This window comes from Giraffa tippelskirchi, chromosome 13 (genome assembly GCF_054371585.1).
Source record: "Giraffa tippelskirchi isolate mGirTip1 chromosome 13, T2T-mGirTip1v1.2.pri, whole genome shotgun sequence".
In the NCBI taxonomy this organism is placed as follows: domain Eukaryota; kingdom Metazoa; phylum Chordata; class Mammalia; order Artiodactyla; family Giraffidae; genus Giraffa; species Giraffa tippelskirchi.
This window is the reverse complement of record NC_137287.1, coordinates 114,251,837-114,279,178: the sequence shown is the minus strand read 5'-3', so window position 1 is coordinate 114,279,178 and position 27,342 is coordinate 114,251,837. Positions and strand designations below refer to the sequence as shown.

General features: G+C 49.1%; 1 protein-coding gene across 4 annotated transcripts; it reads right to left on the bottom strand.

Moving 5' to 3' along the window:
- Positions 1 to 1,580: 1,580 nt before the first annotated feature.
- Positions 1,581 to 26,164, bottom strand: GDAP1L1 (ganglioside induced differentiation associated protein 1 like 1). 4 transcript variants are annotated; one of them, XM_081557042.1, is made up of 7 exons: positions 25,838 to 26,017; positions 21,914 to 21,922; positions 18,574 to 18,766; positions 17,209 to 17,382; positions 12,118 to 12,215; positions 11,270 to 11,384; positions 1,581 to 1,951 (listed from the first exon to the last, which is right to left on the bottom strand). In XM_081557042.1, exons 1-7 carry the CDS (start codon positions 26,015 to 26,017, stop codon positions 1,608 to 1,610), a joined length of 1,113 nt encoding a protein of 370 aa, XP_081413168.1. In that variant the 3' UTR covers positions 1,581 to 1,607. The 4 variants fall into 4 exon arrangements, with proteins under 4 accessions (XP_081413168.1, XP_081413167.1, XP_081413169.1 ...); XM_081557041.1 differs by lacking the exon at positions 21,914 to 21,922 and having other exon boundaries at positions 25,838 to 26,164; XM_081557043.1 differs by lacking the exons at positions 17,209 to 17,382; positions 21,914 to 21,922.
- Positions 26,165 to 27,342: the final 1,178 nt, after the last annotated feature.

Genomic DNA, 27,342 nt, shown 5'->3' with positions numbered 1-27,342 from the left:
TCACCAAACCAGGCACGTGCCCATCCAAGGCTTCAGTTTCTGCATATGTAGAACAGGCAGGTGGGAGCTCACAGAATCTTTGAGTCTACAGTTCTCTCCAGAAGTCTCTCGGTGCCTCTTCTCATTCAGTTTCTCCTTATGATCTGTTGTCTCCTTCCTGAGCAATAGGCTGGCCAACCAGGGACTACATTTCCCATCCCCCTTTGCAGCTGGGTGAGACCCGGCAATTAAATTCTTAGCCTTGAACCAAGATTGTAAGTCACCTGACCATCTTGCACGACTGGACCTTAAAATACTGGACAGGTGCTCTAATATCCTCTCTATCCTTTCATACCAGATAAAACTTGGTCTCCCCAGCTCAAGCCTTGGGCTCCCCCAAAGCCATCAGTCATTTCTTCCTTGTTTATACAAGTGAAATGGTCAAAACTGGCGACAGAGTCGGGAGAGTCAGATTCACAGAGTCTGAATGTTGTGTCTCTACCCCTCTATCCCTGACCTCTGAAAATGAGAGCTAGATGGACAGCTCAGGTTTAGAAATGAAAAGCGGCCGCTCCTCCTGGATGCTTTATTGGGGGCTTTCAGTGGTTTTTAAGCATGAGCGGCAGTGACACCCAGACCCTTTCCCAACATGCAAAAGGCACAGGGAAGTGAGACGCCCCAGGGGCTGGCAGCGTGGATGCAGAGACATGGTGGGGCGCGGAGGAAGCCCCGAGAGTGATGGCTTCAGCAGAGGCAGGAGAAGGGACCCAAAGACCATCCATCTCCACACCCAACACTCCGGCCAGGGCTGAACTTCTGAGAGAAGGTCAACATAGCTTTTACTGAAAGTCCACCTCACGTGGCGGGGAAAATTCAACTCTGGATGGGAAGAGGAGGATGGAATGGACGCTGCCTTCAGGAACTTCCGGTAAAGCGCCAGACCAAGCGCTCTAATCAAATCAAGAGGGGAATGGGAGGGTGTGCTTGTGGCATCGGTCCCAGACACAGCCTCTGGTTGGATGTCACTGCCTTGGCTTCAGCCAGTGCTGTCTCAGCTCAGGTCCAGGAGAAGAATGAAGCCCCTAAGCCGATCTTCAGGGGTCTCCCATGGGGGTCTCCAGGTCTCCAGCCCCACCCGGAGGTAGCGCTTAGAAGAGTCGAGTCTTGATGTTGGCTTTGTCCTGTGGAAGAGTTCCCTGGGCAAGAGGGAAGGGGAGGCGAGGGGTCAGGCCCTCGGAGCCCCCAGCACCTCCCAGAATTTGGGCCCTGGTGAATGAAATGGTCTGGGACTCACCTCAGATCCCAACTAGTCCCCACAGTTCCATCTTGAGACCTTGAATCAAAACAAACAAACAAAAAAGGCATTCGTGTTTTTGCTTTCCTCTCTCTCTCTTTCCCACTCACTCTTTTTCTCCTTTAGTACAGCCGTGGCCTCAACTCACGGCATTGGCAATATCTACTCCTAAACTATGGAATGTTTTCACACTGACTATAGAATTACTCCGAACGAGGGGTGGGAGGGGGCTGTCCAAGTGTTCGTGAGACGAGACGGTGCGTTACCGAGAGCTCGTTGGGAATCACACAGCACAGAGACACCGACAGTCAGACACCAAGCGCGGGGCCTGGCTTTAGATGTATTTTTTCTTGAGGTACCAGTAGGCAAAGTAGCCCATCCCTCCCAGGGAGCCCATGAGGAAGGACGCCCCAAAGAAAGATGGCGGTTTCCGCTTGACCAGCCGGAACGCGTTGGGGATGACCGCCGACAGCAGAGTGGTGTGGATGTCGCCCAGAACTTTCCGGAAAGCAAAGCGTTTCTGGACCCTCTCGAAGAAGGACTGCAGGTTGGGCCGGCTGCCGTCTTCCCAGTATTTCTTGGACAGTCCCAGGAATTTGAGGCGGTGCAGGGTGGCTCCCAGGAGGACATCCGCAAGGGTGAAGGCACAGCCGCAGAGCCACAGCTCGCATTTCTGCCCTGGAGTGGAAGAGAGACAAGATGGCGGTGGGGCGGGCTCAGCTTCTGTCCTCCCATAACTCCCTTCTCTCTCATCATTTACACCTGTGGCTTCTGTCTGCCGGCCATAGTGTTTCCCCAAGGTCACCCACTCCTGTACTTCTTTCATGATTTTGGCCATATGCATACACTTCCTCTATTATTGTTTTCTTTTAAATCAGCTGACTTGTTAAATGCAAATATATGTATTTAGGGGCTTTCCAGGTGGCACAGGTAAAAGAATCCACCTGCCAATGGAGGAGATATAAGAGACCCAGGTTCGATCCCTAGGTCAGGAAGATGTATTTAAACTCTGGACTCACATATCACACTGCTTATTTTCCAGCTCTACTTGCCTGTTCACTGGGTGTTTCAAACCGGACAAGTCCAAAACTGAATTCCTGATCATTACCCCAAATCCACCACACTCATCCGCACTGCACTCATCTGTCAGTAACAGTACCTCCGTCCATTCAGTTATTCAGGCCCAAAGCCTCATGTCACATTGAATTCTTCTCTTTGTTTCATACCCACATACACTTTGGCAGCAATTCCCATCAACTTTACTTTCAAAAAACATCCAAAGTTGAATGTTACCTCCACTGTTACCACCCTGGTCCTAACAACCATTATCTTTTGCCTTTGACTCCCTAGAGTCTATTCTAAGCACAGTAGTCAGAGGAATCCTGTTAAACCTTAAGTCAGATCATGTCCTTCTCTCTGATCAAAGCCCCGTAATGATTCCCTGTCGTGGTCAGAGTAAAAGTTGAAGCCCTGGGCTTCCCTGGTGGTTCAGTGGTAAAGAATTTGCCTGCCAATGCAGGGGATATACGTTTGATCCCTAGTCTGGGATGATTCCACGTGCCGCGGGGCAACTAAGCGTGTGTGCCACAACTACTGAAGCCTGAGCACCTACAACCTGTGCTTTGCAACAAGAGAGGCCACCACAAGAAGCCTGTGCACCTAAATTAGATAGTAGCCCCTACTTACTGCAGCTAGATAAAGCCTATTCACAGCAATGAAGACCCAGTGCAGTCAAGAATTAATTAATTAATAATTTAAAACATTTTAAATGTGTCTCTGGTGGTATGTTCCATGGGTTGCAAAGAGTCAGACACAACTGAGCATGTGTGCTGGTGATGAAGATGTGATAAGACACAATGTCTTCCCTCAAGAGGTTCATGGTTTCATGGGAGGAAGAGCTAAAATGTAATGAAGGCTCTGATCAAAAGTTTGTTCTTGACTATGGAACCTTCCAGATGCTCATGAGACTTCCGAGGAGAGATGATGTGTCTGCAGTTTGAGGCACATTTAGTGGCATCATCAAAGGCATGAGTGGAGACAGAGCTGAGAACGGGACCAAGGACGGAACTTTGGGGGCGTCATGATTGAGATCTTGGGCAACAAGAAGCAACCAGCAAAGCAGCATGAGAAGGAGCACATATGGGGTGGGAGATGACCCAGGAAAGGGTGGTTCCCTAGAAGCCAAGATAAGAAGGTGTGCCAGGGAGAGAGGGCTCAGCTGAGGTCAGACATTGCTGGGAGGTCACAGAAGGGGAAGCTGATAACTGGAGATTGCATTCAGCGGCTACTGACCTTGACAAGAACAGGTGGAGTACATGCTGACAATGAAAGCCTGGCTGGAGGGAGTCCAAGAGAGAAAGGGAGGAAGGGAAATGGAGACATTAAGCAAAAGTCCCCCCCTTCCAAAGAGTTCTGCTGTGATGGGAAGGATACACCGATACTATGAGATGGGTCAAGAGTGTTTTCGTAAGTTGAAAGAAAAAAAAATACGTTGATGGGAATGATTGAGCTGAGAGGGGAAGAGATGCTACAGGAGAGAGTGGAGAGAATTACTGCTGTGGTTGTCTTTGAGTGGATGAGCGTGGGTGGCATCCAGTACACAGGGAAGGGACTGAGCTTAGCTAGTTCAAGAACAGTTCATCCTTGGTAGCAAGAGGGAGTACAGCACCGTCTTTCAAGACATCTAAATTTCTAAGTTTCAAATGTAAGACATCCACCCGAGAGAGAACAAGTGATGCCAATTAAACTACTGAGAACCTTCCAATTTTAGGGATGTTGACATGTGATTTAACAAAGATGCATCTTATAATTGATAAAATACAGTGTACATATGGGCACTAAGACTGGTGGGAGAGTAGCTATGGGGGTCAGTTGAGAGTGAGGATGTTGGGTGAAGCAGCTGGAGGGTTCAGGAGAAAGGAGAGGTAGTAAATCATCATCTAGTGGGAGGCCTGGGGCAGCAGGAAGGCCATCTAAGGCTAGTGGTCATGAGTTCAAAATGAGAATAGCTGGGGACTTCCCTGGTGGTCCAGTGGCTGAGACTCTGCGTTCCCAATACAGGGGGCCTAGGTTCAATTCCTGGTCAAGGAACTAGATCCCACATACCACAACTAAGAGTTCGAATGCTGCAACTAAAGATACCACATGTGGCACCGAAGATTACATGTGCTATAACCAAGACTTGGCACAGCCAAATAAATAATCATAAAAAAGAAAGAAAGAAAGATCAGCCGCCATCCTTGTACATTTCTCCAGCCATGTTTAGGCTCCTGGGTATAGGCTGAATAGGTGGAGAGCTGGGTTTAACTAGGTCTGAAATTTTGAAACCAGTTCGATTCCTGGGTTGGGAAGGTCTGCTGGAGAAGGGAAAAAGCTATCCACTCCAGTATTCTGGCCTGGAGAATTCCATGGACTGTATAGTCTGTGGGGTCAACCTAGACATCATATTAAAAAGCAGAGACATTACTTTGCCAACAAAGGTCCGTCTAGTCAAAGCTATGGTTTTCCCAGTAGTCATGTATGGATGTGAGAGTTGGACTACAAAGAAAGCTGAGTGCCGAAGAATTGATGCTTTTGAACTGTGGTGTTGGAGAAGACTCTTGAGAGTCCCTTGGACTGCAAGGAGATCCAACCAGTCCATCCTAAAGGAAATCAGTCCTGAATATTTATTGGCAGGACTGATACTGAAGCTGAAACTCCAATACTTTGGCCACCTGATGCGAAGAACTGACTCTGGAAAAGACCCTGATTCTGAGAAAGATTAAAAGCAGGAGGAGAAGGGGATGAGAGAGGATGAGATGGCTGGATGGCATCACCGACTTGATGGACATGAGTTTGAACAAGCTCCGGGAGTTGGTGATGGATGGGGAAGCCTGGCGTACTGCAGTCCATGGGGTCGCAAAGAGTCAGACACAACTGAGCAATTGAACTGAACTGAACTGAACTGAGGTTTTGCAAAGTGTGATGAAGTAGGAGAGGGATAAGGGAGCTGGAGGTGCAGACAAGGGGCTGCTTATAATGATTGATCAGGGAAACTATAAGCAAGGTGAAAAGACAGCCTTCAGAATGGGGGAAAATAATAGCAAACGAAGCAACAGACAAACAATTAATCTCAAAAATATACAAGCAACTTCTGCAGCTGAATTCCAGAAAAATAAATGACCCAATCAAAAAATGGGCCAAAGAACTAAACAGACATTTCTCCAAAGAAGATATACAGATGGCTAACAAACACATGAAAAGATGCTCAACATCACTCATTATTAGAGAAATGCAAATCAAAACCACAATGAGGTATCATTTCACACCAGTCAGAATGGCTGCTATCCAAAAGTCTACAAGCAATAAATGCTGGAGAGGGTGTGGAGAAAAGGGAACCCTCTTACACTGTTGGTGGGAATGCAAACTAGTACAGCCACTATGGAGAACAGTGTGGAGATTCCTTAAAACACTGGGAATAGAACTGCCATATGACCCAGCAATCCCACTGCTGGGCATACACACGGAAGAAACCAGAATTGAAAGAGACGCGTGTACCCCAATGTTCATTGCAGCACTGTTTACAATAGCCAGGACATGGAAGCAACCTAGATGTCCATCAGCAGACGAATGGATAAGGAAGCTGTGGTACATATACACAATGGAATATTACTCAGCCATTAAAAAAAATACATTTGAATCGGTTCCACTGAGATGGATGAAACTGGAGCCCATTATACAGAGTGAAGTAAGCCAGAAAGAAAAACACCAATACAGTATAGTAATGCATATATATGGAATTTGAAAGATGGTAACGATAACCCTATATGCGAGACAGAATAAGAGACACAGATGCATAGAACAATTTTATGGACTCTGAGAGAGAAGGTGAGGGTGGGACGTTCTGGGAGAATAGCATTGAAACATGTATATTATCATATGTGAAACAGAACACCATTCCATGTTCGATGCATGAGACAAGGGCTCAGGGCCGGGGCAATGGGATGGCCCAGAGGGATGGGATGGGGAGGGAGGTGGGTGGGGGGTCCAGGAAGGGGATCACATGTAGACCCAAGGCTGATTCATGTCAATGTATGGCAAAAACTATTACAATATTGTAAAGTAATTAGCCCCCAACTAAAATAAATAAATTTATTTAAAAAAAATTAATAAACCTATTGAGGTTAATTGTAACTACTTGAAAAAAAAAATTGATCAGGGAATTACTGCTGTGTAAGAAGAGGGGTAAGATCATGATCAGGGTGAGGGTCAGTAAGAGGAGGCAGGACCAAGGAATGGAAGTGCTGGGGTACGCACTGGATGAGTGTAGACAGATTTGAGAACAGGACCAAGGACTAAGCCGTGGGACATGCCAAGGTTTAGATATTGGGCAATGAGAGAAACTAGTTACGGTGCACAAGAAGGCACAGTCTGTGAGGTATGAGATGAACCAGGAGAGTGTGGTTTCATTTCCTTAATCCACACATCAATCCAATCAAATAGGTGGTATTATTATCCCTGTTTCACAGATGAGGGAATTTGAAGCCCAGAGAGGTTTAGTAACTTAGTAGAAGCCACACAGCTAGTGAATGGCAGAGCAGAATGTGGATTTGAACCCAGGCCATCTGGTTCTGGAGCTTGTGCTTATAACCACTGCATTAAGCTGCTTCTTTCTATGTGCAAATAAGCACATCTGTATGTATTTCTACAGACACACAATCCCCTTTCAATGGGTGCATTTTGATTTGGGTCTGTGTGTGGACCTATGTGTCTGCAACCTGCATGGTGTGTATGTTTAGCCATGTGAATGTCTGCTTAGATCCGTGCAGCTGATTGTGTATAGGCATGTAGACAGCTGCACACATGGGTATCTGTGTCCATGAAGTGGGCTGGATTACCACACGCGTGAGTGAAGTGTACACCCGTGTGCATCTGGTGTTTGCCTGCAGACAGATGTTTACAAGTATGTATATGTGCGTCACTATTTAAGAATGTCCATTCCTGGGACTTCCCTGTGTTCCAGTGGCTAAGTCTTTGCACTCCCAATGCAGAGGGCCCGGGTTTGATCCTTGGTCAGGGAACTAGATCCTGTGTGCCATCGCTAAGTGTTCACATGCAGCAACTGAAGATCTCACATGCGGTAACAAAGATCAGAGATCCCGCATGGTGCAACTAAGACCTAGTGCAGCCAAATAAATAATAAAATAGAATGTCTTTCCATAAAGAAGAGAGAAAATAAACCAGTCGTTGGAGTTCCCTGGTCGTCTAGTGGTTAAGAATCTGCCTGCAGTGCACGGGACATGGGTTCGATCCCTAGTCCCGGAATATCCTACATGCCGTGGAGCAATTAAGCCTGTGCACCACAAATACTGAAGCCACAGGCCCTAGAGCCCCTGAACTGCAACAAGAGAAGCCACCGCAGTGAGAAGCCTGTGCACAGCAACTAGTGAAAGCCCTCTTGCAGCAATGAAGACCCAGAGCAGCCAAAAACAGCTAATTAATTAATTTAAAAAACCCTAGTCGTTACCAAAGGGAAGAAGGAAGGGGGAGGGGCAAATTAGGGGTATGGGATTAAGAGATGCAAATTACTATGTATTGCATAGATAAGCAGAAAGGAAATACTGTATAGCACAGGCATTTATGGCCATTACCCTGTAAAGACTTTTGACGGAGTATAATCTGTAAAAATACTGATTACTATGCTGTATACCTGAAGCTGACTTCCCTGGTGGCTCAGAAGGTAAACTGCTTGAAACTAATGTAACATTACCTGAAACTAATATAATGTTGTGGATCAACTATACTTCTATTTAAAAAGAAAAAGAAAAAATATACCTAAGATTACTTGATACTTATCTCTTTTATGGAGCCCAATTTTCTTCCCCTTGAATGTGGACTGTATTTAATGACTGACTTTGAATGAACAGAATGTGGCAGAAGTGACAGAATGACTTTCAAGGGTAGATCATAAAAGATAATGTGGCTTCTGCTGCTTCTATCTCTCTGGGGTCACTCACTCAGGGGAAAACCAGCTGCCATGTTTTGAAGAAACTCAAGCACCCCTAATAAGATGCCCACGTAGGAACCGAGGTCTCCTGCCATCAGCCACTGAGGAACTGAGACCTATAGTCAAGACCCACGTGAATAAGCCATCTTTCAGTTCAAAATGTTGCAGCCCCAGCCAACAGCTGGACTGCAGCCTGCATCATGCAACCCCATATTAGAACCACTCAGCCAAGCTGCTCCAAAATTCCCCATTCACAGAAAAATGTGTGATATGACAAAAGCTTTTTGTTTAAGCTGCTGAGTTTGGGAGCAGTTTGGTATAAGCAATAAATAACTAATAAGCAGGTCTTGATGTGTCTTTCCCTCTCCACTATCCTCTACATGACATTATCCAATTCTATGACTTGAATCACAACATATATGGGAATTCCCTGGCGGTTCAGTGGTTAGAACTCCATGCTTTCGCTGCCAAGGGTGTGGGTTCAATCGCTGGTCAGGGAACTAAGATCCTATAAGCCGCATGGCCAAAATAAATAAGTAAATAACAAAACCAAAAAACCCGTGTGTATGCTGAAGACTCGCAAATCTCCATCTCCAAATTCTGACCTCTCCTTTGAAAGTCAGACTGGAATATCTAATAGCTCACATGACACGCCTCCTCGGGTGCTGCAAAAGCATCTCAAACTCACTGTGCCCCAAACTGAACTCTTGGGTCCCCCTCGCCCATATCAGGAAATGGTATCATCAGTAACTCAGACCAAGACCTCACAAGTCCTCTTTGATTCCTTTCTCCTTTCTTACTCCCCACCCCTCCTCCAACACCCTCAACCTTTCAGCAAGTTCCTGCCTGTTTTAGTCTCTAAAATACCTCTCGAGTCTTTCATGCCTTCCCATCTCCACGGCCACCACCTCAGTCCTAGCCACCATCATCTCATCTGTGCTTGTCTCCTTTGAAACCCACTAAAAGTAGGTTTAGTGGGTAGACTAACCTCACCCTGAGTAGACTGCAGAAACAGCCACAAATTCCTCCCATTCTTGCAGGCATGCCCCTTCACAAAGGCTTTACTGATCCTGCCACCAAGAGGCAGAAGCCAACCCTCCACCCGTTAAATCCTAGCTCTGCTGTGTCACTTGCTTTAGCCAATGGGGCTTTAGTCAATGTGGCACAAGAAGATGCTTAACATGTGTTTGCACACTGGGTCTCCGCTCTCTTGCTGCTCTCAGAATCCCTGTGACCATCATTCGGCTTAGTCTTGCTTAGCCTTCCAGATGATGGGCAACATGTAGTCCAGCTAGGTCCACTGGCCTCTTAACACTCTACTGTAATAGCCTTTCTCCAGCACCCTCTCAGATAGAAATGAGAAAAATTCCTTTTTGAGGTATCAGGTTGGTCAAAAAGTTCATTCAGGTTTTTCCATAATATTGTGTGGAAGAACCCGAGTGAACTTTTTGGCCAACTCAACATACGTTCTTTTTACTCATTCAGCCATACTGTGCTTTTTTGTCGAAAGGATTTATGACAGTTGGTTTCAGCATGCATGACAATGTCCCTATTTAGGACCTTAGGTACCCGTGTGTGCCTTGCACTTGGAGCCTCAGCTGTGAAATGCTGGACGAACATTGGACCCGCCAAAAGGGAAGGTGTTCTTGTCCTAACTATGCCATTTAAGAGCTGTGTGACCTTGAGCAAGTCACTTTACCTCTCTGAGCTTCAGTTTTCTCATCTGAAGAATGCACATGTCTTTAGCTGTCACATGGAATAAACTAGTTTGTTCTAAACACTGTGCTGGGGGCTTTTCACTTTTTAAAGAGTTCAACAGGATGGAGTTAGGGTTTTAAACTGTACTATTACCATCCTATTTTGGGCTTCCCTGGTGGCTCAGAGGTAAAGAATACACCTGCAGTACAGGAGCCACAGGGGACATGGTTCGATCCATGGGAAGATCCCCTGCAGGAGGACATGGCAACCCACTCCAGTATTCTTGCCTGGAGAATCCCATGGACAGAGGAGCCTGGCAGGCTATAGTCCATGGGGTTGCAGAGAGTCAGATAAGGCTGAAGTGACTGTGCACGTGCACACACATCCTATTTCACAGATAAGGAAACTGAGGTTCCAATAGGGAAAGAAACTTGTCCAAGTCACACAGTACAGGCAGCAAAGCTGGAACCCTAATTTGAATCTGTCTGACTCTACACCTATCTTTTAGAATATTGTACTCCCCAACCTCTCTAAAAACACAGACATCTGTGTGTGTGTGAAGATGTAAGTGTAGCAGTGCAGCTTGCATGGCTTCCACAAATTTGCGTTGTTGAGGAGACCAGACTAACAGGCCACCTAAAATAGAGCAAAATGGGAAAGTCCAGAATGACATTTGAAGAAGGTGATAGCAAAGATGGTGGATAAATGAAGACAAGGAGCAGAGTGGTATGGAGAGGGTACTCCAGCCTAGAAGAGTGGCAGGAGCAAAGATGTGGAGGTGGAAATGAGGCTGGCATGCTTAGGGTCCCAAGAAGAGACACAATTGAGAATAGAAAGAGTCAAGGTCAGAGAGTCTGGGTGAGCCTAGATGTTTGGCTACAGCATGAAGGAGCCATAATACATCCTTCAGTGGGGGAAAGGTGAGATGGTATAAGGGATAATGGTCACCACCATCACTACCATCATCATCATCATTAACCTTTATTAAATACCTACTGTGTGCAAAGCACTGATCTAAGCATTCTACATGTATTATTTCATGCAATGTCTCAGCATCTCTCTGAAGTAGATCTTATTATTATCCCCATTTTATAGACAGGGAACTGAGGTTCAGGGTGGTGAAGTACCTGGCCCAGGGCCATTCAACTAGCAAGTGGCCAACCTAGGACTTAAACCTAGGTTTTCTGACTCCATGGCCCATGATCCTAACCACCTGGATAGTCCTCTGAGATCTTTGGGAAAAAGATGCTGAGACACAGACAGGGTGGGCTGGATGAGCTCCAGCACTCACCTACCCCAGAACTGGCACCCACCCTCATTCTCAAGCTTCCTCTTCTCCAGCTCAGCCTCGATCTGGTCCAGCACCATGGCCAGCTCCCCCAGGATCTTCTTCAGGTAGCTCACATCATCATGTTCCAAGATCTTGGCCTGCGGGCAGGACAGGCAGGAGCTAGAGGAGCTGAGTTGGCTTCAATCGGGCAAAGATGACCAGGGATGTTAGAATCTTGGTCCAAATCCCCTTCTGCAAACCCGGTCTCCAAATAATCCCTCAAGTGTATTGGATACCCCAATATTACAAAGCATCCTCATCTGCTGCTCACAGCAGTCTGATGAGCTTAGCTGTCCTAACCAGATCCCTTTCATGGGTGTAAAAGCTGGTTGATAGTGGCTCACAACTGCCCCTTCTCCAGAGAATTGCTTTTGGCCAAAAAGGAGTTTCCCAGAAATACTTGAGAAATACTTGGGCCAATGGCTAATACAGGGGTATAAAAGTCTATCCTTTTGTTCAAGGTGACTTTGTGGTACTTTTTAAGCTCTAGATCAGGTGAACTTAGCTCCTTCTTCATTCCTAACCCATCCTTACTGGGTTCTCCTTGAAGCACTCCCTCAATACTACATTTACCCAAGAACCTCAGTACAAAGCTCTGCTCTTAGAGATACAACTGAAGACAGGAGGAAACGGAGGCTCCAGGGGCACAGCGACTTGCTCAAGGTCAAAGAGCCAGTAAATGACAGAGGAGACAGGATTGGAAAAGCAAGCTGGTGGTTTTCCCATTTCAGGTCATCAAATGATTTCTACTTAGAACCAGCTTCTCCCAATTCTTCTCTTCCATGGAAAAGATGGTGGGAGAGGGGAATGAGTAGGCCTAAGGGCACTCACCATGAGCTTCTTCTGTTTAGAAAGGTAGGGCTCAGAGAGCTGGGGCTCCTCTTCATGGTCCAGTTTCATGAGGTCCGTGGTGGCGTTGGCTAAATGTCCTGGGGAAAGAATAGGAAAGGTCCCATTCATCCGACACCTGGTGCTTTTCCTTTCTCTTCCCCTACACCTTGGAATGGGTCCCACTCAAACACTAGTCTGGAAAGTAACAATATCAACAGGCATAACCAGCAGACACTATATCACTTCAGGCCAGGACATAGGGATGGATGAGATACCATCCTGCCTTAGGCTCAGGCTAGTGGGAGAGACAGACCCATAAGAGATATCTATGACATAGCATGGCCAACCTCTAATGAAGAGTGAATGGATGCCTAGGGCATAAGGTATCAAGAAACCTCAAGGAGGATGAGACTCTGGGGGATGAGTAGGAGTTTGGCCAGAAATGAATATCACCCTAAACCTGGACAAGCTCCTATTTCAGTTTACATTTTCCCCACCCCTTTCTGTAGTGAAGAAACAAGTTCAGAGAGGCTAAATAACATAACACACTAGTAAACAACAAGCAGAGATTTTGAAGCTGAATCTGTCTAATTCTCAGTCTGGTGCTCACTCACTATAACCCACAAGGAAAAATTTGTTCAGTTAAACGAAAAATTATAAGAGAGTTTGGTGTCCACTTCTGGTGAGGGAACTTCCTTGAAGATATAGGGACACACTGACCATGTTTTCTGGGAAAACTGGCTTTTTAAAGATGTCAAAAAGGCCAGAGTGATGGAACATGGGTCACTGATGGAACTCAAGGCAGCATCTTGAGAATTATTCTTAATGGGAGAGAGGAACTGTGCTGTAATCTACCTTAAAAAGTTTAACTGTGAGCCATGGGTTTTACAAGAGGAGGTGGAAAGATTAAGTGGGATAAGATCCTGCATGGAATAGATTCCATGTGTGAGGTAGAATTTCTCCAGAATTCTTAGCCAGTAAGTCTGGGACACAGTGGGTCAGGTGGTGTGTAAACCTGACCTGCCCTCTCCCCTGAGCCCCAAGTCCATTTGGACATCTCTTGGGCTCCTCAAACTCATCCTCACCCAACCAACCCCATCATCTTCTCTGCTCCACCTGCTCCTTGTTTGCATACTCCCCAAACTGCAGCACACTTGCCCCACACTAAGCCAAGCCAGATACCTGGGCGTACGTGTGTGCTAAGTCACTTCAGTCATGTCTGACTCCTTGCAACCCAATGGACCATAGCCTGCCAGACTCCTCTGTCCATGGGGTTCTCAGGCAAGAATACTGGAGAGGGTGGCCATGCCCTCCTCCAGGGGATCTTCCTGACCCAGGGATCGAACCTGCGTCTCTTACATCTCCTGCATTGGCAGGTGGGTTCTTTGCCACTAGTGCCACCTGGGAAGCCCAGATAACTGGGGGTTGTCCTCAACACTGCCTTCTCCTTCCTCCCCAAAACAAACCTGTCACAGTTTCCATTGATTTTCCTATTTAATCTTTCTCATGTTTAACTTCTCCCTTTCATTTTTCTGACTCTCCTTTAATTCAGACCCCCCTTCCCCCAATGATCTCTTTCCTGGATGCTGTGACCTATCCCCGGTCACCTGCACTCTCCCCTCTCCAAGCCCTTCCCCCTGGTTCTGCCAGAGAGACCCTCCTCAAACACACACCTGACTATGCCACTCCAGCTGAAAACCCACCTATTGCTCCTCACTGCCCTCGGAAAATGTTCAAGCTCTTCAATTTGCCTTAAAAGATGCAGCAGGATCACCCCTCTCTTCCCTAATCAACTCCGTCTTCTTCCACTGAGTTCCCCCAACTGCCTCTTTCCCTGTATGGTAACATTTTAGCCCCTCCAAATGCTTGGTACTCCCTGAATGTCCAGATCACTCCAAACCTCTAGGCCTTTGCTCTGACTGCTTCTTCTTCCTGGAAGGGCCTTCTCCTGTATTCCTGAAACTCCCCTTCCAGATCCAGCTCAAGATCACTTCTTCTATGAAGCCCTTCCTGATCCTCTAGGTCTCTTTGTCCTCCAGCATATGCTGTACAGATTTCCACCAGAGAATGCAAACACATTAATCAGCTACCATTGCACACATCTATTCACATTGTGGTCTATGTGAAAATTGCCCCCTGGACTTGTGCAGTGCACAACATGTACTGCTGTACATGGAGATTTTGATGCCAATGTACTTATCTCTGGATGTGCATGTCCCCCACTGGAATCCGAGTTTCTGGAGAGCAGTGAATATATCTGATTCATCTCTGCTCCCTTAAAACCCAGTACAGGCTGGCACAGAACAAGAGTTTATGAATGAATGAATGGAATAGAATGAGAAAATAAATGAGTGACTGCAATTGTTCAGCTTCTGCCCTCTGAAGTTTCACTGTCCACCATCCCATCTCCTGGCTTGATATCAGCAAGCACATTTCCCAGATCTTTCAGCTATGGGGCTATATTAAGTCTCATTGATGTTTCATGAGTTTGAAGTTCAAGGACAGCATCTTCTCCTTTTGCCAGTCACCCAGGGCTGCCCATGTGGCTTTCTTCAGACCCCAGGAGGGCAGACAAGGCCAAGGAAAGAATTTGACTAATTGGGATGGGGGAGGGGTCACTGCAGGATGACTTTTGCATCCTGTGAGGTCCTTCCTCTCTCCCTCAGCTGGGCTGGAGCCTTGAGATCCTCTCTGCACCCCAGTGCCTTCCAGGTACCTTCAAATAACTCAGGACAGGATGGGGGAGCACCTCTATCTTTCAGAAGCACTTAGGAACTCCTTCCACCTAGTCCAGATCAGCATCATTGCTCACCTAGATGACGGCCAGGACCCTTTAACTGTCCCACCCACTCTTACTTCTGTTGAATGATATTTATAAAGTGCAAATCTGATCCTGTCACTTTCCACCACTGTTTCTCTGCTGCTCTTCAGATAAAATTCCAATTCTGCCAGTCCTACTCCCTAGATTCACACCAGGACCACACCTACCCCCATTGGGCTATATACATCAACCCCATTAAGCGTCCTTTGGTTTCACACCATGCCCTCTCCTATCCCTGAACCCAAAAGAATTCTTTCTTTTATTTCCCTTTCCAGTTCCTGGTCATCCTTGAATATTGCTGCCTTCCAGAAGCCCTCCACGACCCCAGAGGCTGGGATGGGCATCTTCTTTAGCCCCAGCCTCTGTGTTCACCTTATCATAATACTGACTGGTACTAGATTAGAAAAATTTAAATCAATTAGTCCTGAACAGACTATACATGCATACTTGCTTAAGAATTCAAACAATATTAAAGAATATACACAGAAAAGTAAATCTCTCTTCTCTCAATCTGCAGTCCCTTAGTCCTGATCCCTTAATCTTCTCATGCATACTTCTAGAAATACGCTTTGTGTTTGCAAGCACTTGTGTAGCCACTGGACCCCCTTTTACATACATAAATGATAGCACATTAGATGCTTCACTTTCTTCCTCTTTATGAATATGTCTTAGAGAGCATTCCATGTGTCTATTATTTTTTAACAGCTGCACAATATTCCATTGTTTGTAAGAAATAGAATTTATCTACCTATTCCCCAAATCATGGACAACAAGGTTATTTCCCTGATGACTCAGTGGGTAAATAATCTGCCTGTGAATGCAGGAGACACGGGAGACTTGGGTTCGATCCCTGGGTTGGGAAGATCCCCTGGAGAAGGAATTGGCAACCCTGTCCAGTATTCTTGCCTGGAAAACCCCATTGACAGAGGAGCTGGGGGGCTACAGTCCACAGGGTCACAAAGAGTTGGACATGACTAAGCATGCATACACATTCATGCCTTCATTTTCCCAGATCATGGACAACTAGGTTATCTCCAGCTTCTTGCTACTAGCTCATATGCAGCAATGCATATCTTTGTATATACTTCTTTGGCTCACACATCCAACTGTCATTGCAGGACAATCTCCAAAGGTGTGGGCCTTTTAATATTCGACACATAGTGCCAGACTGCTCTCCTAAGAGGCTGCTCAAATTTACTTAGTCCTGCATTGTAATTACCTGGTCATTTGTCTTTCTGCTTCCAGGAAACTATGACCCTGGGAAGGTAGAAACTGTGACAGTCCCCTTCTGTCCCCAGCCCCCTATCGAAGGCTTGGGTCATAGACAACCTCAAAAAATGTTGCTTCACTGGGGACAGGACAATATAAACACATCCTGAGTCTTGTTCAGGGGCACTCTAGAAGGATGAAATCAAGTTCCACAACCTGCCTCACCTTCAGACGTGAGCCTCATTCCCTTGAGAGACAAGAAGTGACCATTTACCAAGGATCTATTATCTACTTAGACTTGTCATGCTTCCTCTGTGTATAGGACCCCATGGTGTCTGCATAGAGCCTAGACCAAAATCTGTAAACAGTTGTTTGATGGATGATCTGATTTCATCCAATCCTTATTTACTGAGTACTGAAAAAAAAAATGAAAGGATAAAGTAGGCTGTGGGCACTTTCAGGCTGGCAGTTACGATAGTACACGGGTGATGGTTGAATCAGAAATCACAGACTCCGCTGGGGGCCTTGCAATATCTGGGCAGTTATCCTTGGTGATGCCAGCCCTAATGTCACTCAATGCCCTGGGCTGCCAACCCCAGGTGTCTGGGGCTGGGATGCCTTTGGAGAGGTGTCCAAGCTCCCATGGACAGACAAGCCTCTGGGGCGACAGATAGCCCGATAGCCTCTGTATCGGATAGCAGGACAAGAGGAGGGGGCAGGAGAGGGGGACAAGAAAGAGGGACTTTCTTGTCCAGAGATGGAGAGAGACATATTCAGTTGAAAACAGGGTAAGTGAGATGGAAAGCCAGAGAGAGAGAGAGAGACAGACCCAGAGTGAGAGATAGAGAACTGAACAGACAGACACAGGGATGGTGAGAGATATCCATGGGGAAGAGGAGAGAAGGAGTGAAAAGAGGAGAAATAAAAGGAAGAAAGTGAGTAACAGACACAGAAATAGGAGGAAGAGGAGGAAGAGTGGGGATTCAGTTTAGAGGGAGGAGAGGGGCTAAGCCAACGTTACCGGAGGGTCCTGCGGCCCCAACCCCGAGCCCGGCACTCACTGCGGATCTCGGCCGTGGCGTACTTGGGGATCATGGAGTCGGTGGTGAGCTCGGGGTGCAGAATGCAGCCGTGCGTGTAGGCGTCCATGGGCAGCGCGTCTAGCAGCTCGCGGTACTGCAGCACCCGCGCGTGCTGGGGGCTGCCCGCTTCCGGCATCAGCGCCACCACGTGCTCTGCGGGGCATAGCGCAGGGCTGGGGAGGGGATGGAGGGCCCAGTCTTGGGCCTCCCACCCCCCGAGTCAGAGAGGCCAGCCTCTGGCACCACACCCCACAACCTCAGCATCCTGGAACCATGAATTATCCAGCTGTCTGGGGCCCACTCCCTTTCCTTGACTTCCCAGGTGATGCTAGTGGTAAAGAACCTGCCTGGGAAAGCAGGAGATATAAGAGATGCTGGTTCAATCCCTGGGTCGGGAAGGTGCCCTGGAGGAGGGCATGGCAACCCACCCCAGTATTCTTGCCTGGAGAATCCCACGGACAGAGGAGTCTGGGGGGCTACAGTCCATGGGGTCATACAGAGTCGGACATGGCTGAGTGACTAACAGTTTCTTGGGCCCACCCTCTTTCCTTGACTCTTGAGATAAAGTCCTTGCCAGGCTAACAGGGGACCCCAAGTGGTCCTGCCCGCCTACCTCTCCTCAAGGGAGCCCTACCAGACTGTCCTTCGAGGGGCAGCTCCTCACCTGCCTGGGCTTGTTTCCAGGTGGGGGTCTAGGCCTAGTGTTGCCAGACTTGGCGAGAAGTTGGAATCCTGGATGTTTGAAATTGAAACATCCTTGGTTTTTAAATGTTGGCAACTAATTCATATTTTTTTTAAAACACTGCACATCTGGGCCTGCCTCTGCCACGGGGACTGAACTCCTGAACTTGAGCAGGGCTAGAGGGAGGGAAGGAGACAGGGAGGGGGTGGAGGAGGACTTTGGGGGGTTCTAGGGTGCTGGGCCCTGCTCACCTGTGGAAAGTTCTCGGGTATCTGAGCCCGTCTCTGGGTTCCCGGAGAGTTTGTTGGTTCTGACTATGCTTACAGGGTTTCAGGGTCCTGGCCAAACCCTGGCCTCCCTGGGTGATCTGGGTCCTGTCTGTGGGGACTTAGAAGGGGGTCTGGGCCCTGCTTGGGCCTGTGGGGCTCCGGAGGGTCTGTAGCCCAGTCTGTGACTGCTGAGTTCCTAGGAGGAGGCTACAGCCCCAGCGCTCCAAGTGGGGGTCCCCGGGGATCTGCGGATCCTGGGGGGGAGGTGTCTGAGCCCAGCGGGTAGCCCGTGGTTCCTTGTGGGGGAGACCAGGCCTCGGTCGGGGGTGGGGGGTGGGTCCCCAGGCTTTCCAAGCTTCCGGGGCGCTGTCTGGGCCTGCGCAGCCGCCGTACCTCCAGTGAACGTGCGCTCCACGTAGTCGATGATCTGGTCGTAGTCGCTGATGATGTTGTCGCGGTGGATGATAACGGGCACCTCCTCGCCCAGGTTGAGCCGCATGAACCAGGGCTCCTTGTGCTCGCTCTGCGGCAGGCTCACGTCCCGCTCCTCACATGCCAGGCCCTTCTCGGCGATCACCAGCCGCACCTACAGGCGCCAGGGTCAGAGCAGGGGAAGGCGGGCGGACACACGGGGACCCTCTGCCCGGGTGGGACGGGGCGTGCGGGAAGAGGGGTAAGAGGTCACACACCGGAGGGGACACTGTTGCTGGAACCCATTCCTGGGCCCCTGGGGCGCAGGACGGGGCGAGGGGTACCTCCCGGGGGCCTGGTGCCTGGTGGAGGGAGGAAGACAGCTCTGCCCTGGGGACCAGGGACAGTGCCGCCTGGTGGTTAGGGAGCTGGGTGTCACAGTTGGACGTAGTTGGGATAGGATTTCTGGCTCTGCTGTGTGAGTTTGGGCAGACTCCTTAGACCTTCTGGGCTTCAGGGTTTTTTTTTTCTTTTTCTCTTTTTGCAGAATTGAAGTATTCATAATAGTACCAACACAGTGTCTGGTACATAGAAAGCACTTAATTCATGATTCTCATTATCAGGATTGGACTCAGCCTGGCCTCCAAACGTGAATCTGGCCAGGAAATTTGCAGAATTTCTCATCATCATCATAATCAACAGCAAAATGTCTCAAATGATTTGAGAAATCTAAAGTGAGGTGAAAAGAATTTGCTGACATCTGCCTAGCCCTTTATTGTCCCCAAACACCTTCCTATCTGGTCGTTGGATGCTCACAACAGCCTTCCATAGGGGGGCAGAGCAGGGACCATCTCTCTGTTTTTCTTGATGAGAAAATGAAAGCCCAGAGAGGGCAACTAACTTACTCAAAACCACACAGCCACTTTGGCAGTTGACTTAAAACTAGAAGGTTCCTGACTCCCGGACTAGTGTTCTCTGCCCTGGGGGCTCCTTCCAGGGAGTCCTGGACCTGCCCTCTCCGGAGTCTTGCCCTAAGGTCCAGAGGGTCCCAGACAAACACTGGAGCTGGTAGATGCTAATGGAGAGTTTTAAGGCTAGCTTGCTCCTGATCCAGCTCAACAGTTCTGAGCTGGGAGATGGTTAATGACCACCTAGTCCAACTGTCCCCTCCCTGTGAACAGAGACTCAAAGAGAAAGCTGGGCTTGTCCAAGGTCCCCCAGCAAAAGGATGGCAAGATCCATGCCTACAAGCTCTCCCTACTTCTGACTCCAGCCCAGGAGAAAGAGAAGGCATCCCGAGAGAGGCACAGGTCTCTGCTGGTAAAGCATCGATAACCCCCATCCATAGCTAGGTGGTAACTCCTGAGCCTAGGCATCCCCAGTCTTCCTCCCAGAAGCTAAGAGATAAGCTCCCAGAAGAGGCAACATGGTGTTATGGTCAAAACGCTGAGCTGCGTGCCAGGCTGTGCCAGTTCAAATCCCAGCTCGAGCACTTAATTGCTGGATGGCTTGGCTTTACAAGTAGTTCTGCATCTGTGCGCCTCAGTTTCCTCACCTGTTCAGTGGAAGTCTCACGAGTAATTTCCTCAGAGGGTTGTTGTGAGGATTAGATAAATTAGCCCTGGTGGAACAGTGCCTGGCGTACGGTAGGGGTAACGTGTGTCTTGGTTCCTTGAATTAGACTAGGTTCTGGAGGCAGACAGACCTGAACTTGAAGGCTGACTCTGCTGCTTATTTGCTGTGTGACTTTGGGCAAGTCGCTTGACCTCTCTGATCCCCAGCTTCTGTGAAATGAGGAAGGCATTCTACTCCTTCAAGGCTGCAAACGGTTGAGGTGGAATGATGGGGATCAAGTGCCAGTGTGGGAGGTTAATGCATGGGTTCCGACGTCACTGCTATCCCCCCCCCCACAGACTGCCCTGCCCTGCACTCCTGGTTGATGTCTTAGAGTACCTGATGCCCCACCCTCACAGCTAACATGAACAACCCCTTCTGTGTGCTGGACTGTGGGGAGGGAGAGGTAATAGACTTGAGCCCCCAGCCCTCACCTAGATGCATTTGCTGCAGCAGCCAAAAGCAGGCCCTGTGGGTGGGATGGGGAGGCAGGGACTCAGGTCCTCAGCCTGGCTCTGCCACGACAATGCTCTGTGACCTTAGAACTACTGCTGCCCCTTTTCTGAACCTCCTTTTAATTATTAGTAAAATGAAAGGATGAACTCCGTGTTCTCAGAGTGTCCCCTGGCCCTGCTTTGAGCTGATGCTACATTCAGATCCTGCGGGAGATGGGGCTGACTCTGCCCTCCTCGGCAGAGGGTGGGAACTGCTGGTTCTAAGGTGGGGAAGGGACTGTGGCAGAGGGAGCACCAGGGTGGCATTTGTTAGGTCTAGTTGTGTGAGTGTGTGTGCATGAGTCTGAGTGGCAGCTGTGTAAATGAGCAAATGTCTGTGCATGTGTGTGCACGAGTGTGGGTTGGTATGGATACAAATAAGTGTGAGCATCCAGTCTTGTGTGAGCACGTGTACACGAGTGTGGATATGAGTGTGTGTGCCCGTGTGTGTATGTGTAAGTGTGAGTGGGCACGAAGTAAAGCATTTATATGTGTACCTTTGAGCTCATGGGTGGTGCCCGTGCCCTGTAGGAGCTGCAGGGCATTCAAGGCTGGAGTTCAGCTGGAACCCAACCAACCCATTCCCCTCCAGCCCATCCTGGCGGGCTCTGCCGGGCCATCCAGCCTCTGGGTCAGGCTAGGATCTCTGGATGGAAACAGAAACTAAATCAGGCCTTTGCCCTTGGCAGGTCCAGACATTTGACAGTGCATCCTGGTAGGGCATCTGCTCCCAGGTCCCTGCCCTTGAACTTCAGTGAGGATGCCTGGTGGTGGGACTCCTGCCTGGGGAGGGGACTATCTTTAGAGGAACAACAGTCCTGCTTGGAGCTGCTTTGGGGTCACACTGGCAAGCAGCCAAGGAGACTTTCTCCTTTAGCTGCGCTGCAGGCCACAGCCATGTGCCATTCTGCGGGGGAGGAGAGTGTGGGAGGAAGCCAGGCCTGGGGGAAGGGCATGCAGCCATCAAGGCCATCTGCCATCTCCACCTCTTGGAGGCCAGGTCAGACTCAGGTGGTCACCACTCAGTGTGACCAGGCATCAGCCATCTCTGGGCAAACTGTCTCCCCTGTGGGTGCCTGGAATTCACCCGCTGGTGCTTCACTGTCATGGTTAGGCACTGTCCCCCCTCACCCAGGCCCTTGAACAAACGGTGATGGGCTGGGTTGGTGTCTCTGTCCAGCCACTTAGTTGCTGTGTGACTTTGTAAAAGACACTTGGAGTCTCTGAACCTTAGTTTATTTGTCTCAAATACTTTTTTGAAAAAATTAATAAGCTTTATTTCTTAGAGCAGTTTTAGGCTTACAGAATCAAATGCCTTTTAATATAACATTGTAAAGCTTACAAATGAGCCCTTTTTCAGCACTTATTTACTGAATGCTTACTCTGTGCCAAGTCTTGTCCTAAGTGCTCAAAACTCAGCAGTGAACAAAACAAAGGTAACTGCCCACAGGGAGCTGACATTCTAATGGGTGTAGACAGAAGATGAGCAGTTAAAATGAGATAGTGTGTCAAAAGATAGTGAGTTGATCAGAAAAAAAGAAAAAAGTAGAGCAAGGTAAGGGAAATTGGGTGTCCAGGGCATTTGAAATAGGGTGATCCAGGGACTTCCCTGATGGTCCAGTGGTTAACAATTCGCCTACCAGTGCAGGGGATGCAGGTTCGAGCCCTGGATGGGGAACTAAGGTCCCACAGGCCGTGGGGCAACTAAGCCCACACGCCACAACTAGAGCACCTGTGTTGAAGCTACTGAGCCTGTCCATGGTAGAGCCAGTGCTCCGAAACAAGAAAGAAGCCAGGGCACCACAACCAGAGAGGCCCACGCACTGTAACGAAGACCCGGGGCAGCCAAAAAAAAAAACAGTAGAGTGATCCATCAGGGCAGGCCTCTCTGAGAAGGTGACATTTGAGCAAAGAACAAAGTAAAGGGGTAGTTCAAACAGTGATCTGAGGAAGAGTTCCAGGCAGCGGGGACAGCCCGTGCAAAGGCCCTGAGGTGGAGATGTCTGAAATTTTTGAGAAATGGTGAGATGGCCGGAGTGACTGGAGCAGGATGTATGGGAGAGAGAGGAGAGGGGATCAAAAAGTCATGCACAGGGCTTTTTAATGGAGATTCCTAGACCCAGGGGTCTATGAATAAAATCAGGGAGTCCTTGAACTAGGATGGGAAAATTACAGGTTTATTTTCAGTCATCTCAGGCTGACACTTAGCATTCTCTTCAATTATGAGTGTAGGCGACAAAGCATGATAGCGTTAGCAGTGCCTGCAATATTGTCACCACTAGGAATCAGATACTGTCATCACTTCACAGTTGCCGCAGTTACAACTGTCATGACTTCAATGTTACAGTAGTTATCAGTCCTTCCACTCGATCGTGTGATATGGTAGGTTAATACAGAAACACATATTATTGTGTAATAAACTTGTTTTGGAAAATATGTCAATAGCTGTACTTCGGTAGGACTGGTTTTCCTTCTAATCTAATGCTCCTTTGTATTGATGTTACTCAGTTAAAAACACTATTCTGAGAAAAGTTCACAGGCTTCCCCCGATTGATGAGGATTCCGCGATCAGGCAAGGTTAAATCCTGCAGGAGGGCCTGAGGCCATTATGACAACTCTGGCTTTTCCCCAGAGGAACTCGGGAGCCACTGCAGACCTCTGAGCAGAGGAGTGGTGGGTTGTGCACTCCTCGCCTGTGGAACTCCTGGGAGTGGGGGTGGAGGTGGTCCGTGGCCAAGGGCAGCATTGACAGGGCTAGGGTGCCAGTGCCCAAGAGCTTGAAAAGCAAGGCCAGAGTGGCAGGTAGATGCCATTTACTTCCCTTCTGCCAAGTCTGGGAGGGCCCTCTGGGAACTGCTGTGCATACAGGCAGGGCCCTTTAGGACTGATGGGAAAGAAGGCAATGCTAAGTTCCTGCTGTGTGCCTGACACTTAACATATGTCCATGTCCTCTGAATCCCCCAGAAATCCTGCAGAGCCAGATGCAAATGTCCCCCTTTTCAGAGGAGGATGTAGAGGCGCAGAGAGGTTAAGAGACTTGTCCAAGGTCACACAGCCAGTGAGCACTCAAGATGAAACTGGAAGCCAGGACCATCTGACTTCACAGCCCAAGAGCTTTCTGCCAGGCTACACTGCCTCTAGAACCCACCATGGGCACCTGGGCAAGGAGAAGGCCCTGGCAGGAGAGGCAGGAGAATGCCTTGGTCAGAGCCTTGGTCAGAGGCTTGGTCACAAATGGGATTGCAGTGGGTGGTCCCATCCTTGGCTTAGGGGGCAACTTAGCCCTGAGCTCATCCTGAATAAGAAATACTCAGGAGGCTTCCTCGGGAAATGGTGATGGGAGGTGCCATCCCAACCCCCTGTCCAGTCCTGGACACTGGGGCTTGGCTCCTGAGGTTCTGGGGGAGGAGGAGATCCTGGCATCTGGAAGTGGGTCTGACTCATACCCAAATCCCCAGCAACTTTGTCGAGCTTGCGTGCAGTAGGTGTTCAGCACGCATGTATAGAATTTGTGGACGAGTCCCCGCATGACCTTGGTTAACTCCATCCCCTCCTTTACCTAACACTTCAGTGATATCATTATCAACAGAGCACTGCTATCAGCACTTTTTGTGCATCATCTTATTTCACCATCACAAATAGCCCTCTGTAGAAGGTACTCACATTAGCTCCATTTTACAGATTATAAAACTGAGGCTTTGGGGGAGGCAAAATGACCTGCCAAAAACTCCATGGTGAATTATTGGGGAAGATGGCTCTCCTGCTGGGGACTGTCTGGCCTCAGAGTCTGTACTTTAAACTGGGAACTACTCAAAGGAAAGTCAGTGGGCCAGCTTCATCAGCATCACCTGGTAGTCTGTTAGGATGCAGCATCTTTGGCCCCACTCCAGATCTACTGAATCAAAACCTTTGAGGTGGGACCCAGTGTTCTGTGTTTGAAACAGTAATGTATGCTCACGTGTGACTAGTGCCAGTGTAGAACACGACTTAGTGACTGAACAAGTGTAAAACTATAAGCTATATCATCTTTTCAACAACCCTCTCAGCAACCCTGAGAAGGGGTTGCAATGAGAGGAAATAGCTATAATTGTTATTATTATCCCGTTTTCCAGATGATGAAAACTGACCCCGAACCCCAAAGTCAAACCAAAGACTGGTTCCGAGGCCATTTCTCTTTAAGGGATCTATTTCTCCATCTGGAAAATACGTGAGTGGAACAGAAGGATCTTTCAGGGAGAAGTGGAAGGGTCAGGCAATGGGTGACCCGTAGGCTCCACCAGGACCCGGCTGCTGGGACCTGGCCATGGTGCTGAATCTGTGCCTCATAGAGAGGACAGCCCAGGGTTAGAGATTGCGCCCCTAGAGGTGCCCGGGTCTTACAGGCGCGGTGTTCGGACCTCATCCCCAGAAAGCGGGAACCCCGATAACTTAACACCAGGCTGGATTCCCAACCACCTTCCAGCTCCCCTGAGTCTGAGAAAGGGCCGTGGGGTTGTCTGTGCCTTTAAGAGCAGAAAACACAGATGTTATGGGCCGAGCTGAGGTTTGGGGAGATGGGTTAACTCGTTGCTTCTCAGCTCAAAATTAGGGAGGATAAGGGGAGGACTAGGGTCAGACCCTTCAAACCCCAATCAGAAGAAGTCCCCCGGCCGGACAGAGAGGCAGAGAAGCTTTGACCCGAAGGCCTGTGGTATCGGGACAGCAGCGTAGAGGGCAGGCCTGCGATGGGACTGGGGCTGGAGGCTGGACCCGAGGAAGCGCTCCTCCCCCTCCCCGCAGCAGCCTCCCCCTCCCCGCAGCAGCCGCCCCCTCCATCAGGCCGCCTTCCCAGCAGTGCCCATTCCCTTCCCTTTGCCTTTGTCTCTCTTCTCAGCCTTCCAACAGATCGGGTCTTTCTGGGAGGGAAAGAGGCAGAATGGCTGTGCCTAGGATGAGGGACGGTGCTCCTGGGGCCCAAGACAGGGCCAGTCACCTCCCCGGAGAGTAGTCCAGCGTCCCCCGTCCTCCGGGCCCCCCAACCCCAGATGCTACCCTCCAGTCTCTGAGCAGATCTTCAGACCCTTAAACCCTCCCGGGTCCCCTCCCCCAAGTCTCCTAGCCGCGAGGTGCATCGGGTTCCCCGGCTCCCTCCAGGCTACCTTCTGCGAGCTGAAGGACTGGGTCCAGTGGTACAGAACCAGGCTCTCCTTGGGCCAATGGGCGTGGCTGGCCGCTTCAGGTGCGTCGGGGGCCTCCGCCGGCTTCGCCGCATCGCTCTCCAGCGCCGAGATGGGCCACCAGCTGCAGTTGGTGGGGGTCAGGTTGTTGGGGGTCGCCATGACAGCCCGAAATCCGAGGGAGGAAAGCAGGAGGCTTCGGCGGCGGCGGCTCTCTCGCGCCCAGCATCACATGGCCTCGCCGAGCCTGCCCCTCTCCTTCGCTCGCTCGCTCCCTCCCTTCCCCGTGAATGTCATTACTCACTGGGCGCGGGGGGGAGGGGCGAGGGGATCCCGGGAGCTCACCCCTCCTCCTCCCCTTGGCCCGCCCCTGGCCCGTGTCGGAAAAGGCGTCAGTCCTCGGTCAAGCTCGGTGAAAGGGCGCGAGGCGCTGTAGGAAAGTGGACCATGCCCCCAAATAGCTCCAGTCTGGCCAGTCACCCGCCGAAGATTCCACCATTGCAAACACATTCTGCCTCTCAATCTTCTAAAAGGCAAATGGGACCGCTGAGATTATAGGAATCCATTCCTTTTATCAATTAGAGTCTGGAATTAGCTGGTTTCTCTTTGAAGCTGTTGTTTTCTAACTTTTCTCCAGAAGGACCTTTAAGGGTTAAAGGGAACACATTATGATCTATTAACAAACACTTACATAGCACTTCCTGTGTGTCCAGACTCTTGTCCTAAAGGCTGTTCAACCATCCATTCATTTAACCATCACAATAATCCTATTAGCCTCATTTTATAAACAGAGGAGGAAAATGAGGCACAGAGGGTCTAGGTGACCTTGAGCAAGGTCACCTAGCTAGTAAGTGATGGAGCTGAGATCCAAACCCAGGCTTAGCAGCTCCAGAGTCTCTGATTTTAGCCATAAGGTCACTATGTGACATTAATATAAAGGACAGCAGAGCAAGCATTTATCAACCCAAGTAATCTACATGCATCATCTCATTTCATCTGTACAGTAATCATTTTTCCCAGGTGAGGGAGGTGTGGCTCAGAGGCATCAAGTCACTGGTCCAAGGTCACATCTTCAGCCCAGGAGACTGAAGCATAACTAGAGGAGCCCTGTATTGGCTTTGCTGTCACATGATTTACCTTTAACAATCATGGGTGTATGCATGCTGAGTCGCTTCAGTCATGTCCAACTGTGTGACCCCATGGACGGTAGCCCACAGCTCTTCTGTCCATGGAATTCTCCAGGCAAGTATACTGGAGTGAGTTGCCATGCCCTCCTCCAGGGGATCTTCTTGACCCTGGACTTGAACCCAAGTCTCTTACATCTCCTGCATTGGCAGGCGGGTTCTTTACCACTAGTGCCACCTGAGAGGCCCAAAATTTATGGAACTTTACGTAAAGTTCCCTAATATATTCTTGCTTGCCTTGCTGTATTTTATTTATCATTGAGCTGCTGCTGCTGCTAAGTCGCTTCAGTCATGTCCGACTCT

What these genes read in the sequence shown, in the direction of transcription:
- GDAP1L1 (XM_081557042.1), bottom strand. Translation starts at nt 26,017, where the DNA reads ATGGCGACCCCCAACAACCTGACCCCCACCAACTGCAGCTGGTGGCCC. An exon ending in GGAGCGCACGTTCACTGGAG is followed by an intron (nt 17,383 to 18,573) that starts GTACGGCGGCTG and finishes TATGCCCCGCAG; the next exon opens with AGCACGTGGTGGCGCTGATG. An exon ending in CTAAACAGAAGAAGCTCATG is followed by an intron (nt 11,385 to 12,117) that starts GTGAGTGCCCTT and finishes TCCTGCCCGCAG; the next exon opens with GCCAAGATCTTGGAACATGA.